A 16838-nucleotide genomic window follows, 5' to 3' on the forward strand; every position below is an offset into this window, starting at 1 on the left:
AGTTACAGCTACAGTAATTTTGCAAAAATACCAATATGCCTTCTTGGCACTGGCTATTTGGTTCAGACACCAGTAGCATCGCAATGGTCTAGAGTGGGAGAGACAGATGGAAAGTGAGACACAAAGGCAGAGAGTGTGATAAAGACACAGAACTGAACCAAAGGAAGAAAATTGACATTTGCACCAACTGGTGTCTTCATAGTACAGTAGGTGGCCTCTACAAATCACAGCTCGGTTGTCCAAACTACACACAAGTCAGAATTTAGAATTACAAACCTTTTGCCACAGGGCTTGCGTCTTTTGTAATGACTCATTACATGAGTCAGAGGAGGAGCCAGAGACCGGACTGGGCACTGACCCACACATTAACACACACTGGTTTTCAAGACATTCTATGAGACGTTGAACCGAAACTTGTCCCCACAACACACTATTTTAGCTGACAATGCTGTCTTTGTCTACATACAGACCAACAGGGCAGACAGAAGGGTAGAGGGAGAAAGAAAGTGCCCACATACAGTATAAAAGGCACAAATAATGGCTGAAGAGGGGAGTGCAAAAAGGGGGAAAGGGCGGAGGGAGAATGTGGTTCCGATACGGGTCTTTTATACTCTTCGGTCAGATCTTCAGCAAGGATCAGATTCTGTGATTCAGCATTACTTGAAAATGGGCAAAAAACACAGATTTTTGTATTAGAAATTGAGTGAACAGATAAATAACACAACCCAGTGGTAGAGCATTGGGTTGGGATGCAGAAGGCCGCGGGTTCGAATCCCACCCCGCCAGTCGTCTCTCCACCCAGCCACCAAAGGCCACCTTGGTGCTGGTCCTGAGCCCAGATAAAAATGGAAGGGGTTGCGGCGGGAAGGGCGTCTGGCGTAAAAACACCTGTTCGACCCCTGAAGGGACAAGCCAAAAGCTGTTGATCTTCATGAATTTAATGACAAAATCCTGCCATAGAGGGAGTGAACAAAAGTAGGACCTGACTCTCGATAATATTGATAAGATGTGTGATAACAGACTGTTAAATGAACCAGAATAAAGGTTCAATTAGATACATAATTCTGAATTGGCTTAGTGGCAACATTATCAGTGAGTCACCGCTGTCGCTGGGTATTTTATGTACACAATCCTTCAATACAAAGAATATTTCCTGATAAAATGCATGCACATACACATTATCTTTCCCAAGAATTTAGAATTGAGTCATGTCCATGTACTCTCTGTACAGCATGTTCAGTGTTACGACAGCAGAGGAGCTAAAACCTTCCCTCGGGTGAAAGACAGTGAAAGCAGTGCTCTCTGACACATGCGCATGTCAAAAATGCAGGGCTCATTTCAAATGGACTCGCCCAAGCCTCAGCCAAGTATTTGTCTTTAAAGCTGCAGTTCCAGGTACACTAAGGGGAGACAAACACACACTCATGTGAGGGTGTGGCACAGTGTGCTAAATGGTAGGGTGTGTGTTTATGACACTGTAGAAACATGTAGCCTTGGGATACTGATAAAAGCACAGATGCATGCACAGTCAGTTTCACAATCTTTTGTGAACATATAAGCCAAGAGCTTTCACAACGTTCACACTTATATGCACCACACTTTCCCTGAGCACTATTGATTATGTAAGCCTGTTAATATGTTGACAGCAGCTCATCTCAGAATTAATTTACAGCTGATTGTAGTTCAGATTAGAGAAGTGGATAAAACAGCCCTCGGCTAAAAACCCTGAAGACTTTCAGAACAACCCAGGTCAGACAGAGGATTAATGATCACTGCTGATAGGACACGTGTCAAGTTACCGCACATCTGTTGGGTTTGTGTAAACACAGTGCACAGTAGCATATCATAAAGAAGTCCTTTGACATTTTGGAAAATGCTTTTGTCTGCTTTCTTACAACAGACATATAGGAAGATTGATATTACTTCTTCATCTGTGTGCTATAAACGTAAAGCTACGGCCAAGAAGTTGTCAGCTTAGCTTAGCATAAAGACTGGAAACTAGCTAGCTAGCCTGGCTCTGTTCAAAGCGCTGCTAAATTACCTAACACAACTTCATAAGCCCACTGAGTATTTAATCCCCAAGATTTCCCCTCCAGACACAGCCATGTGTCTGTGCCCCATGTTTTCAGTCCCCTTATGTTGAGCTAAGCTAGTCGGCTCGTGGTTGGAGCAACATGTTGACAGTGCTGCGCTGAGGGTGATCTCAAAAACAAACTTACCCAACATGTCAAGAGGACAATCATTTCATTCCCCACAGTCGACACAAACATGTTTCTTTTTTCCATTCTGTAGCCAATGTGGTCATGGCAAAACACAAAGTACACAATTAAATCTACACAACAAGGATTTTAAAGTAATATAAATCAATCAAAAAACCAAACAAAAAAAAGTATGTAATGTACTCACCCTAATATCCATGGAATTTTAACACGTGAAAATCATAATTTTAATGCTTTATGTTATAAGATTAGAGGGCTTTTGGACCCCAGGAAGAATAGGAAAGCTCATGCCAATGCTAATAAAGAAGTGAAAGAAAAGGGTTTTCCAGCTAAGTAGAGGTTCCTTCATGAACATTAACAATAAATACTGTAAGCATGTTGAGAATCTACTGTACTGTACAGCTAACAAAGCAGAGAGCAATCAGTTAGCAGCTAAATGACATTGTCGGACAAACGTCTAATTTACAATCCCCTTTGTAGTATCTCTATTTCACCATATTGATCCTCGGATTTACTCGGGGTTAAAATGTGGGTCTGGTGGCTCAGTGGTAGAGAATTGGGTTGGGATGCAGAAGGCCGCAGGTTGAAATGAAAAAATGGGAAGCTTGTGGCCGGTAAGGCATCTAGCATAAAAACTCATGCCAAATCAAAATGCGGAACACATTCCGCTGTGGCGACCCCTGAAGGGACAAGCTGAAACCCGTTAAACTATTACTTGGGGTAAAACATTGTGAGGTACACACAGTGCTGACTGTAACAGATCCTTTTCCCTTCTTGATGACTGTATTGATTACAATCAATAAAGACTAATTGATGTCCTCTCTTGTCCAGCTGTGCTGAAACACCCTTGAGACAATTGCAACCCCCTTTTTGCGCATTTCGAATTTGCAGGGTGTGTATGTGTATGTGTCTGTGTTTGTCCCAGCCCTGGCCAGAGGATGTAATATGAGATGGCAGTAGTTATGGGAGGGGCCTTTAGGAGGGGTCCAGGTCCAGGTGTGCTTCAAAAAGATAATAATAAGGATGGCGCAGAGTGGAAGAAAAAAAAATATCATTTTCAGTTCGTTCATTGTTCTCTCGACAGGTTCATGTCCCAGATTTTAAAACAACTTCAAAACCACTGCCTCTGTGTTTCCTGTTCCATGCTATGTGTTGTTCTATCATATTCTTCTCCCCCCAAGTCACTCAGCAAATGTTGAGGGCTAAGAAAATATGGACTGGCTTTTAAATATATGAGTTTGAGAAAGCAAACAATAGTCCCAGAAAAATAGCTCAGTAACAGCACACACCACATCAATGTAGACTGTCAGTCTTGTTCCTCGTTGGATTCCTTTGGGTCATTTAAATTTTCTAAACTTTCTTGCTATCAAAACCTAAGAACTTAACAATAGCGAAGAATAAGGATTTATAAGCATATAAATCAAGAACATCATACTGCATATGCTGTATTTGTGTGTGTGATACTTAATGATCAAATTCAAAATATGATTGAAAAAGCAGATAAATGTTATTTGATGTCTATAATTGTGTGTGTCTAGGTGCAATTATCTTCCTCTCCACTATTACTCTGCTTTAGGGCATGCACAAGCTCAAAGTTAGCAGCTCAACAAAACCGTTCGCCATAGTGTTTTGCTTTGGCAGGCAGAGAGAGTTATACATACTAATTGTTAATTCTCACACATGCACACACAGTTTTAATGGCACTTAGAAGATTCCTCGAAACTTGTGAAATTCCTGCAACATTCCCCCCTTGTTCCTTAGGCACCACGAGACAGCTATTTTCCCTCTGTTTTTGTCCACACACACTAACACACACACACAGCTCACATTGCTACTGCAGAATATATTTATGGCTGTTGGAAAGAGTCAAAGCAGGAAAGCTAAGTATGACTTCTGGAACATCAACACCAATATGCAATGCATTGCAATAAATTGCGCAGGTGGTCAAAATGTTATGCCTGATCAGTGTATTGTAAGTATCACATATACTATATTGTAATATTGCACATCAGTGACATTTAAAGCCTCATTATTTGCACTGTTTGGCCTCTGTCTGAGCTAATGAGTTAGTTAGTTAGTTAGTTTTGATGAAGTTTGTTGTTTTTTTTTGTGGTTCAGATGGTCCAACACAAATGTGTGCATGTCACAGCATGTGTGACAATAGATTAAAAAAAAAAACATTTGAGATATTTGGGCTGGGGAATTCCTCTGAGGAATAAAGAAGTAAAACATTTGTTCTCCTATCACGCTTATCTGATTGTACCATGATTCTACCCAAATGTCTCCACACGTCTGAATGAGGCCTGTAAACAGACACAGACACACACACACACACACACACACACACACACACACACACACACACACATAGCTAAAAGGGTATTGCTTTAAGCTGTATAACCGGTTTTTTGTAGATACAGAAGAATAAGAGGGCATTGTGCAGGGCAGTGAGATCCAATGTGTGTTGATGTAAATGTGTGTTAGTCTGAATCAAGGAAGACAAGAGAAGTACACAGACTCCATAAAGAGTCCATAAAGATTTAGAACTGTCTTGGGTGAAGCATATTATCCACACACAAACACAATCACACACACATGCACACACACAGAGCGCACCCAAGTTCTTATTTTAGCATTGTTCTTTGGTTGTTTAGATACAGGAAGAGTGTCAAAGGAACAAACAGGAATCAATGGATGCATGGATAGCTTTTGTTCCATATCTGTGGTCTGAGAGCACCAGTTCACGCCTCCAAAAATATTTCCACTATGTGAAAAAGACAAAAGCATTCCTCACAGTGAAATACTCTAAAGGTCAAAAGAGAAAGTTTTCCACCCTGTAACTGTCAATCAAGAGGGAGGCTCCACTGATATTTGTAACTTATGACACATGTGCACTCGATGTTGCCCAATTTGACATCGAAACATCTGCCACATCAATGTGCTTAGCCTCATAGATGGAATGATAAAGCCAGTTATCAGTATCATCTGTTCCGAATACTTTTTGCATCTTGATGTTGCCTTATATGTCCTTGATAGGGATAAATACAGTTTTTCCTTTTCTTGAAAAAAATTACATTAACCTTTTGCCCACCACCATGGGCATCCAGCAATCATTTGGTTGGTGGGTCAGAATTGTTTTGCAGAGACATTCACAGTCCACAGCAAATACAGCCAGGGAATGTCTTTGATCATTCCCTGACATTTTCTGCACTACCAGTATTCCACCATTTTTATTTATCATGCGAAATCTACCTAATGAACTTGCATGTCACTTTCCACAGACATGCATGGTTTCCAGAGGGAGAACACTGATGACTTCAGTAATCTCCTGGATTTTTGTCTTGTAAAATATAAAAAAACTGGATGGAGTTTTGGAAGGCAATTGAGTCCTCCATTAGATGAACAGAAAAAAGGAACAAAACTAAAAGCGGCTAACAGCAGCTAAATGTATTTCTCAAAACAAAAATGAAGAAATACTTAGTGTTCACAATGAGAAGATGTAGCTCAATGAAGTAGACCAAATGCACGGAATTCAACTCATGATGCCATCTTAGCCAAATCAAATATAAAGTAACTTTTCTGTTTTTCCCTTATTTCCAATATTTCTACATTCTCAAGACAAAGAGACCCCGTCACTATAGAAATCTCTATGACCAGAAGTGCTTATTCACTCAACATCAGCCTGTTGCTACATGTGCTGGTACAGTGAGTGTTGAATTCTAAGTAACAAACTCAGCTGTTTTGGTTTGGCCTTCGGGTGATTTGACTAAGTCCCTGCATAGATGGTTACTCATTCAGATTCAGTACATACCTCATGGGCATGAGTGTGTGAAACAGATCAGTCCCAACAAGTCAGAAAATGATACGTCACTGTGTTAATGCCACAATTTTTCGTGGCTTCAAGGAAACCACGAATTTATGTGGTAGTCCTCAGTAAAATACCAGGTAAGTGTGATATATCACAGTCTGACTCTCACACATACAGAGATTTAGGTATGCACACCTGGAATGTGTGAATGTGGGAGACATATTAGTCTACTTATCCAGTAGCTACAGACAACATACTTACACACACACAGAGGTGTCGTATCATCTAGTATCATCTACATCAGTGTGTCAGCAGAAAGATGTATATTGGTATACAGTGAATACATATACTAAACATCACAAGGTTTGCACAGTGAAGTGTGCACTTCAATGAGTGATGGCTGAATATCATCCACGACTGTGCAAAGAATGCTGTGTTTATTTAGTAGACATAAATCAGTAATGTCTGTTGTTATAGTAGGGTGATATTTTGAAAAGGAAAAACAATTGACCAAAATAATTTGGCTCAACTTCAATAATTTAAAAACAATATTTGGAGAACGTATTAACAGTGGATCTGCACATATATAGAGACATACACTGTTAAAAAAATCTAAATGATGCAAGGTCCCAACTCTCAAATGTCATATTTTATTAGCTTAGAATATATAAAAATGTCAAAAAACCTTAATATGCATCAAAATACATGGATTGAGCAACATGTGACAGGCACCGAATAGTTTAACACTTTGTTAGGTGACAGTTATTAGCAGATGATGGTCTGTGCATAAATGTAACCTCCTATGGAGACTGTGTTGTGTTGACTGTTTGTGTGCAGGTGGAAACTATCGTTTTTAAATGTTTTACTATTAGATTAAGCTATTGTAGAACTTTATTAATAGATATTAGGTACAAATAGAGTATTTAAGCTTATTGCAGTATGCAGTTTACCAATAAGATGCAACAATTGTTGGTAAACAGTTCCAGGTGTTTTATCTTTTATAATGCATACATTTATGGCAAATGTTCATCAAGGAATAGTGAGATGACAGCAAAGAAGACAAAACACTACAAATTGATAAAACTACAATCACAGGCAACAATAGAATATTTTTGAAAGCAGATGAGTTCTTTCAAAATTGAAAACCAAAAGTTCTCCTGAACATACATAGACAAGGATTCACAGGCGAAGTACAGAGCAAGAAGATAGAACAGGAATGAGTCCCAACATGCAGAAAGATGAACGAGAGGCAGGGGAGAGAATTCATGACTACAATCCAACACCTCACCCTGCCACTCCCTGCTCCTCCCTACCCTCCTCTTCTCCCCCTAATGCCTACCTTATGCTCTTTGCCTTAACTTTCTCTTCTCTTCTTCTAGCTGACAAACCTCCTGATTTTTCAAGTTTAAAAAGAATGAATCATATGCTGGTGGGAGGTCATAAAAAACTGGTTAAATGACTCCTGTCCTGATTCACAGGAAGCACACTCCTTGAGCTACACACAGACTATACCCTGCCCTAAAATCTAATGATTAGGACTGTATTGCTTCAAAAAAAATCCTACGTCACAATGAAGAAAATGTACTTTGGATCAATATTTTAGGAGGTCCATTTTTATGGTTTACTCTGTCTGATTTTGCCCCTGCTTGTTTTTCCCGGCTGGACATGACCAGACTCCATATTATCTGAACCACCTTTATTTGTCTAATCAGTCCTGTCCCACCCATAAACCAGCAATGGCACAAGCCTAGAAACACACACATAGAGACATGCAGAGTACATTGGCAGGAAGTAAAAACACACCCTGTGGGCTGAAATCCAATTTCTGCTGCTGTTTCTGCTGTAATTCTGAAGAATTATTACTTAACCATGCTGTTCTCATTACTAAATATCAATACAATAACATAGCATTGCCTGTATCCACATTGTGGCAACACTGTTCCAGAACTTGATTTTTCTGTCCCAAACACTGCAGTCCACCTTGTAATTTAACAAACCTATTAATTTGTACTTCAGTTACAAACCAAGAAGTAAAGAATCTTGTGTGATTTCCTAGGATTTCATGTACTCATCTTTTTTCAGTCAATTCACCTGCAGACATAACAAAGACGGGAAACAAATTGCCCAAAGACAGAAAAAATGTAGGTTTTTATGCCAGGAATTTGCCAACCCAAGCAACATTTCTGTCATTCAGGTTGGGGAGAACCATGAAGCTAATGAAATGTGCACTAAAACTAAGATGCCAAGTTGTCTGATATTAACCACTGGGCAGTCTCTGTTCGTTTTTAACAGCAATTAATTAAATTGTCAACAAATAATCTAACCATGCTGATAATAATATCAGAAAACAATATTACACATGCTGACATTAACAATTGTGTGCTTTGTGTGTTCTTATGGCTATGGGCCACACATAGATGCAGTGTGGCATGCTGCTGGGAAAAGTGAAGCCTTTGCTGAATACGGCTCACTCAGGTACAGTTTATTGCAATGTGTGCTGCCATCTACTGGCTACATTTAAACTACGACTCTTAATCCAGAGACAGATCTGCAATGACCACTGAAAAGATCCAATATACAAATTGTATTTCACGATTATAATTGCTGCACAAAATGTGAGCTCATATTAGGTTTGATAACTACCACTGATCAGACTGTGGTCATGCCCTGTAATATTTTTGGGAAATAATGACAGTGAGTATTTATTACACATGCAGGGTTTTTAGATATATTTTGAATTAGCATTTAAACTCTTGGGCGACTGTGGCGCTGGAAGGTAGAGCGGTTGTCCACCAATGTCACAGTTGTTGGTCGATCCCCGGCTCCTCCGGTCACATGTCGAGGTTTCCTTGAGCAAGACACTGAATCCCAATTTAGTTGCTCCCGGTGAATGTTGGCCAGTGCTCCCCCATCGGTGTGTGAGTGTGATTGTGAATGAGAAGCACAGAAAAGCGTTTTGAGTGCCAATAGGTAGAAAAGTGCTATATAAGTGCAGACCATATAGCAGAGAAGGCTTAAAGTAATTTTGCCTTTTATAACTACTATTCAGTTAGTGGCAAGCCTTAAATTCAATAAGTGGATGAGATTGTGCTGGGAAAATCTGGACTCAATACATCTGGATTTTAAAAATACTGCATAAGGTACAGGCACTGTTACTCCCATTAAAGGTTTTACAGTACAATAATATTGTGGATTGCCACAGGGCACACCAAATCATTCGCACAAACGCTGACCTAAAAAAGGTCAAACTGACAGACATTCTGAGAAGATAAATAAATAAATGAAACCAAGAGATGCATGCATAGCTACATAAATCTCATTTTAATAAGATGCAAACCAACCTAATCTCTGTATATGTTCCAATCTAGGGTGAAAAAAAAAACATTTTAGTCAAATTATATATTAAGATCCAGTACAGTTTTGTACATGCAATCCATAGTTAATATTTTAAAACAAAATAAGATAATTTCATTATTAAATATGTGTAGATGAAGCATTATTCAAGTAAAAACAAAGACTATTGATGATTATTGAGAAGATTCAGGTTGTTTCACAGGTTGCTCTCTTCTGGCAGTTTGGTGAGAACATCCACTCCATCAGATGTGATGACCACTGTGTGTTCAAACTGAGCTGACCTGAATGAGTGTGAATGCAAAACAACAATGCTACACATGTAAGGGTTGTTGGCATGTTAATCCTGGGAGTCACTCAATAAAGACAAACCATTTAACTAGGGAAAATGTCCAAACATAAGAGCCACAAACACAAAGCCAATTGTTTGCCTGGTCACTACCTACCTTTTATCATCTGCAGACACTGCAGTCCACTTGTCCTTCAGGATTTTGAACTCAACAGATCCCTCCATCAATATGGGCTCTAAAATCAGTATACAGTAGTAATTAAATCAGTCCTACACTATTGTAAAGTTAAATCTTAACAGACTAAGAATTAACTATAACTCACCTACTGTGAAAGTCATCCCTTCATCCATGGTCATGTCATTGTCATTAGCTTCAAAACAAAGATTTAAAACATGATCGTGGAATCGAAAATAACTTTTGGTAAACAACTTCTTTATTATTTGTATTTCTCCTCTCCAGCTTTTATTATCTTTGCCTCACAAAATTAACAAGTACTGTGAGTCCTTTCTGAAAGTCTGACTTTGGCAGTACTATTAAACCACAGGAGTTGTCAAATGCTACTAAATTGTGATTTAAGAATATTTGTGGGATTCACCAATTTTTTGGAGCATTTTTCAGACCTGTCGGTTTTTCTCTGCAAGAAAAAAAACCCCTGCTTACTACTTGAGTCAAACCGGTTTAACTCAAAGTTTTTCTGGTATTGTGGAAAACAAGAAAAACAAGCTTTGGGTAGATTAAGGTAATAATTTAGAATAAGTCGACAAAAATGCTCTTTGCCTCAAGCTCTAACGCAGTCACTCAGTCTTACCATGATGCCAGATCTCAGGATGGCAATGAAAGTAGGAGCCTATTCCATGTCCAATAAAATAAGGACACACCTGGAAGCCATTGGCATGGGCTATTTCACTGCAAAAAGTAAAATTAAATGCGATTAAACTGTGCATACGTAATGTGTGTGTATTTATTGTCTGTATACTTTGTCTGTGTGTAACCTGATAGTGTTTCCTATAACACAGAGCTGTGCACCCGGCCTGCAAGCAGCAATGGCTTCATCTCGACACCGCCTGGCTGTTTCCACCAAATGCTGTCCAGCCTCATCTACCTGGCCAACCAAGAAGGTTTCTGACGTGTCACCATGGTAACCATCTAAATACACCTGTCAGGAACAGGCAGAAGTCAGTGACAGGATTAGTGTTGCTCTGACTGTGAAAGATTGTGAGTGAAATACTGAGTGTGTGAATGTGCTTACAGTGACATCAATATTGATGATATCTCCATCTTCAAGTCGTCGACTGCAGGACAATAGCATAAAAATAAAAAGTGTATACAAAGAATCAATTGTACTTTTAATGTTTGTTTTATAATAAACATAATGCTGAACATCAACATAATAGCTCACCATATAAACAGAAACTAACTTTGTAAAAAATGTATTCAGTTCCAAAATAATACAATCTCACATTGTTGATGAGTAAAAAGACAAATGTTACAACTTCTCAACCAAGTTCATGTTCCAAATCTTTATACATTTTATTATATATCTTTATAAAAAGTTTAAATATTAAAGTCACCAGTGCCTTTAAATGGGTTAAAATATATTTTAATTCATTTTAATTAATATTCTATTTCTGTCTTTCCTCACTGGATGTGTCTAATATCTACTTTAGGACTGAAAAATGTATTTACCTGTCAGGTATGCCATGACACACCACATTGTTCACAGATGTACAGACCGACTTGGGGAAACCCCCATATTTCAGAGGGGATGGGTAGGCATTGTGCTTGATTGTCTCATGGTGCACGATGAAGTCTATTTCATCTGTTGTCATACCAACCTGGAAACCAAATATTCTAATTGTTTTATGTTCTGATTTTCATGACATAACAACACACGCAATACTTTCAGTAATACTTGTAGTAATTAGATGCCTACCGTAAGACTGCCTCCAGCTAACAGCAGTACATGTCTGGCAAGCTGACATGCTCTTGCAAGGCCTTCGATTTGCTCTTGATCTTTGATCTCTATGTAGTCTGGCCATTCAGGGACCAGTCCAGTGGTGACATAGTCAGGCCGCACAATGTGCTACAGTCATAGGGTAGGTTATCATTTAGTGGTAGAGACAAAATTACAATAATAGGTGGTGAACTTTTTAAGGGATTGTGCTGCTACTGATTCCAGTTCAACCCTAGTGTATGTGATCTAATAATGTTCTTAATGTTAACTTAATGCTAAAAATTGACAGTTATATGGGAACCTTGTATATATGTATATTTATGTTAATAATACATATATGTTAATACATCTATTCCGAATATTCAGTTTGATCTTTTTAATTTACTTATTTAGAATTGTTTCCAGTTTATTCATATCCATATTACTTATATGTACAAAAATTCTGCACTCCACTTAGTTCACTCAGAAATCCTCTAATAATATCAATTCTGCCCCTCAATTACTTTAAATAGGGTGAGAAAAACATAAGAACCACATCTTCTTATAATGCACTCCAGTACACCTCCACTGGGGACTTATTTGACAGCCTCATGCTTTTAGTGTGGAAATCAGCATGGACACCCATCAAAGAAGAACATTTAAAGATTGTAAATGATGCTGAGGAATATGTGCATCATAAAGTATGCCTACTGTACCTTGGGTACTGCATATGCTGGCTTGACAGTGGCTGGGCGAACTACATTGGGAGAACTTTTCCATTTCCACCAGAAGAAGCGCCGATTTTGCTGACACAGTATGGATGTGGGAGATTCAAAAGCTCTCAGACGACAAATTCTCCACAGGAAACCACTCAGGCCTGAAGAGAAGGAAAGCAAGCGAAAAGAGAAAGTGCTTCATCTTTAGCCAACTGTGAAAATAATATTGGCATAGCGTTTTTGCAAATCTATGAATAGTCTGAGCCACACCAAATATCACATTCTAATAGATAGGTACAGCTGTATAATCCAAATTATTGCAATTAAACAATGACACTATAAAGCATAATGTATACTGTACAGAGTGATCGGTGACTGAATGCTGTAGTTAATGCTGGTGGTGTTGTACTGACTGAACAGAGAGTTTTGTAATAATAATAATAATAATGTTCTCCCTTCATGTTTGTTCTGTAAATCGGAACTTTGCCTTACAACATACTGCTGTGAGACCTCGGGGATACATACTTTGGATAAATAGTACAATAAGATAGCTAGAGCAAGCTAACATCAGACTTGAACACAACACATTTACTTGTAAAATATCATATTTTAATGTATTTCCTAAATATGTCATGTCATGGGTGCTCTGCTAGTTTGTGCATTTGCTAAGACTAGCTGTCTATCTGAGAATGGGGAAGGCTTTTAGCTCAGTACCTGATCTGGTTGCAGCTCCTGCAGAGCAACGCGCCGCCATGGAATTCTACCGGAGTCACGTGGTGCGAGTGTCACGTGACGCTTCTCCAGTCACAACATTAAACGTTTGCAAACTTGTATGTTTTTATTTCAATTTTAGTGAGTGTAGTTATTTATTTATTATTTAGTAAGAAAGTTACATATATGTCTTCTTGCAGGCTCTGTTTTCGGATGATTTCTTAAAACAAATTGTGCCTTTTATGTTCAACCTAATTTGTTTAGTTAAAATTTACTTACGCTTTTGTAACATCGTTGTTCTCTCTGTATATACTTCTTTATTTCTGGTAAAGTTGAATTAAAACCCCAAGTGTTTCCTAAAACGCTGTCTTTGCATCATGTTTTATATGCGCTTGGTTATCTTACAACCTGAGATTTTGTTACTGTGTCATTTTTATTGTATTGTAATACAGGAGTAGAGTTGTCTAAAGTCCAGCACTGAAGGAAGTGTTTTGAAAGTAAAAATTGAAAAATCAAAAAAGCTTTAAGTGTGATATCAGAGAAGCCTTGAAAGAATTTTTTCAAAGTTGTTACAAACATCAACTTGGACTCAACAATGAAACAGCTACATGCTGGTGTTACTTAGATTTCAGGCATCTGGCAAAAATGTCAAATTACTTGTGGATGAGTTGGCATTTTAACTGGAACTTGACTGGTTAACAGAAGAATACGACAGAGAGTTGATCATTCTAGTTCTTGGTTTTCTCTAAGGAAACAGAAACCCCACAGTATGTTCACACAGTCATGAGGACATGCAAGCTTCTTGTTTTTTTTTCCCCCTCTTCAGCAGATGAGTAACAGAGTCACTGAGCGAGAGAGGAGAGTGCACAGCTTCTAAGAACTCCATGTCAAAAGTGTTGCTGGCCTGTCATTTACAGAGCCTTTCAAAGTAACTACAGTGATGGCCAAAGAAATCAGCACCCTTGCAATTCTGTCAGAAAATGGAAACCTTCTCTCAGAAAAGTGTCGCAATTGCAAATGTGTTGGAACAGCACAGAAAAAAATGAAGAAAAGTCAAATCTGATACAATTCCACACAGAACCCAAAAAATTCACTGGACAAAATGATTGGCATCCTTAACTTAATATTGGGTAGCACCCCCTTTGGAAAAAAAATGAATTGCCTCCTGTAACCATGAAGTAGTTTCTTACACCTCTCTACTGGAATTTTGGACCACTCTTCTTTTGCAAACTGCATTCAGATTTCATTCTTTTGCATTCAGATTTGAAGGATGCCTTCTCCCAACTGCTGTTTTGAGATCTCTCCAAAGCTCTTCTATGGGATTCTGGCCATTTCAGAACTCTCCAGCTCCTTGTTTGGAACAATTGAGTGCTTTTTGAAATGTATTTCGGGTCATTGCCCTGCTGGAAGACCAATGACCTCTGGCGAAGACGCAGCTTTCCAACACTGGTTACTACGTTGCTCCCCAAAATTCTTTGGTAATCATCAGATTTCAGATAACATTCACACAGTCAAAGCATCCAGCGCCAGAAGCAGCAAAGCAACCCCAAAACATCTTTGAACTTCCACAATATTTGACTGTAGGGACTGTGCTCTTTTCTTTTCTTTTTATGTAAACGTTGCTATGATGTCCTTTACCAAAAAGCTCTACTTTTGTCTCATCTGTCCACAGTATATTCTCCCAGAAGGATTGTGGTTTTGTCACATAAGTTTTGGCAAACTCCAGTCTTGCTTTTTTATGTCTTTGTGTCAGCAGTGATGTCCTCCTGGGTCTCCTACCATAGGGTCCCTTTTCATTCAGATGGCGACGGATGGTGCGAGCTGACACTGTTGTACCCTGTGTCTGCTGATCAGCTTGAATTTGGTTAGAAGTTAATCGGGGTTCTTTATCCACCATTCGAACAATCCTTTGTTGTAGTTTTTCATTAATTGTGCTCTTCCTTTCACGTCCATGGAGGTTGGCTACAGTGCAATGGGCTGTAAACCTTTTGATGATATTGCCCATAGTGGACACAGGAACATTAAGATCTCTGGAGATGGACTTGGACCTTGAGATTCCATTGTTTTCGACAATTTTTTCATTCATATCCACAGACACCTCTTTACACTTCTTTGAGTTAACTTTTCTCCATTTTAACTGGTTGCATGTGTGATTACTATATTGCCCACACCTGTAACTTGCCACAGGTGTGTCTAAATACAAATTACAGGAGCTTCACATGCTTGAAAAGCTATGTTTTCTCACAATTTTGACAAGGTGCCAATAATTTTGTCCAGTCCATTTTTGAGTTCTGTGCGAATTTTTATCAAGTTTGACTTTTGTTCTCTGTTTTTCTGTGTTGCTCCAGTGCAAACAAAAACAATAAGCCCGTGAATACCACAACAATTTTCTGAGAGAGGGGATGCATTTTCTGACAGAATTGAAAGGCGCCGATATTTTTGGCCATGACTGTTTGTACTTACTATGTGTAACTGTATGATTTTGATTTATGCAGTCTGGTCCACAACTTTCTTTTGGCCTTTCATTCATTTGCCCACCAAGCATGGTGGGGCCATTTTAATGCAACTGCATTGCATCCAGTGACAGCTCTCATTTCTTCCACTTGACGGTGACATGTCAGAATTATCAATCTATTGTTGCAAATACTCCATTAGTAACTTTGGGAAGTGGTCAGAACTGGATACTGAACAGGATACTGTAATATTCAGGTTTGCCAGGAAATTATACCTATCCAATAACAATTTCTCCGTCTAAACTGTTAAGATTTTAAAAACACATAAAGAAATGTTGAACAAAATATTTTATCTGCATTAACAACTTCAACCTTAGTTCTGTTTATTCAAGTTTACAAGGCAGCAAATGCTACAGTATATTTATTTTTTGAAACCCTCTTTTGAAAAACAATTGAAGAGTAAAATCTATCTGTTCTTTTTGGTGAATTTCTTTTTATTCAAATAGATAAAGTCCCCATTTCTATTTACAATTTTAAATGTGTGTGCACATCTTTCATAGTATTCATGATTCTCATTTTTTATAATAGAACTAGCTTTCTAGCTTTGCACCACATCCCAGAAACAAATTCCTTGTGTGTGAAAACCTACTTAACAATAACTCATTAATTATTCTGATTAATTGTCTCTACATTGAAAATCTATATTAATTAATTTTTAACCTAGTGGAAGTATCCAAACAGTAGCAATATTCCCCTGTGAAACGAAACATACCCTTGAACAACTCAGTGTAGGACATTACCTCACACAGCAGATGACTCCTGTGATTGTTACACAAAGTTACATAATAGAGGTCAGGACTCCAGCAGGTCACTGTCTTATCAGTGACAACAAACACTGCTCATATCTCATATGGACACCTCTCAGAGGTCAACCAAATAAGCTCTTAGTAATATATAAGTTAAATATGTATAATTTCTGAGTATGAATATAATCAATTGCTACGTCCATTTAGAAGTCCACAGTAGATTTCTACATTGGACAAATGGATTTTCAATAGTAGAAAAACCATAGGTGTTACAGGGACCTGAAACAGCAGCATTACAGTCAAACGCAGAAAATCTACATTGTTTATGCTGTTATTTACACAGTGTATTTGGAGATTATCAATCACAACGATGATCATTCCAAAGGTGCCACTTGGTGTTCTCTCAAGCCTTTTGGATAAGAAATCCAGCTACCACTGAGCCGCACTTTAGGTATTTACACCAGTGAAGTGCAGTAAGTTGTGCATAGTAAAGTAAAAGTAACGATCCTGTTGCCTTAGTTGTCTTCGTACCTATTTCAGGTGCAGAATGG

The 16838-nt window shown here is 38.4% G+C and overlaps 1 protein-coding gene across 2 annotated transcripts; it reads right to left on the reverse strand.

Moving 5' to 3' along the window:
• Positions 1-9327: 9327 nt before the first annotated feature.
• Positions 9328-13148, reverse strand: metap1d (methionyl aminopeptidase type 1D (mitochondrial)). Of its 2 annotated transcripts, none has more exons than XM_067475425.1 (10): positions 13032-13148; positions 12318-12478; positions 11602-11751; positions 11355-11503; positions 10918-10960; positions 10661-10824; positions 10477-10574; positions 9991-10038; positions 9825-9903; positions 9328-9662 (listed from the first exon to the last, which is right to left on the reverse strand). In XM_067475425.1, exons 1-10 carry the CDS (start codon positions 13069-13071, stop codon positions 9578-9580), a joined length of 1017 nt encoding a protein of 338 aa, XP_067331526.1. In that variant the 5' UTR covers positions 13072-13148; the 3' UTR covers positions 9328-9577. The 2 variants fall into 2 exon arrangements, 1 of the variants encoding a protein (XP_067331526.1); XR_010910655.1 differs by lacking the exon at positions 9328-9662 and adding an exon at positions 10264-10302 and having other exon boundaries at positions 9823-9903.
• Between the last annotated feature and the right edge of the window lie 3690 nt (positions 13149-16838).

This window comes from Channa argus, chromosome 14, assembly GCF_033026475.1.
Source record: "Channa argus isolate prfri chromosome 14, Channa argus male v1.0, whole genome shotgun sequence".
Taxonomy (NCBI): domain Eukaryota; kingdom Metazoa; phylum Chordata; class Actinopteri; order Anabantiformes; family Channidae; genus Channa; species Channa argus.

Bases quoted from the DNA above. Each gene is read 5' to 3' on its own strand.
- metap1d (XM_067475425.1), bottom strand. From the start codon at position 13,071: ATGGCGGCGCGTTGCTCTGCAGGAGCTGCAACCAGATCAG. The intron at 11,504-11,601 runs GTAGGCATCTAA...TTTGGTTTCCAG, and splicing joins TAGCTGGAGGCAGTCTTACG to GTTGGTATGACAACAGATGA. The intron at 10,961-11,354 runs GTAAATACATTT...ATTGTCCTGCAG, and splicing joins TGTCATGGCATACCTGACAG to TCGACGACTTGAAGATGGAG.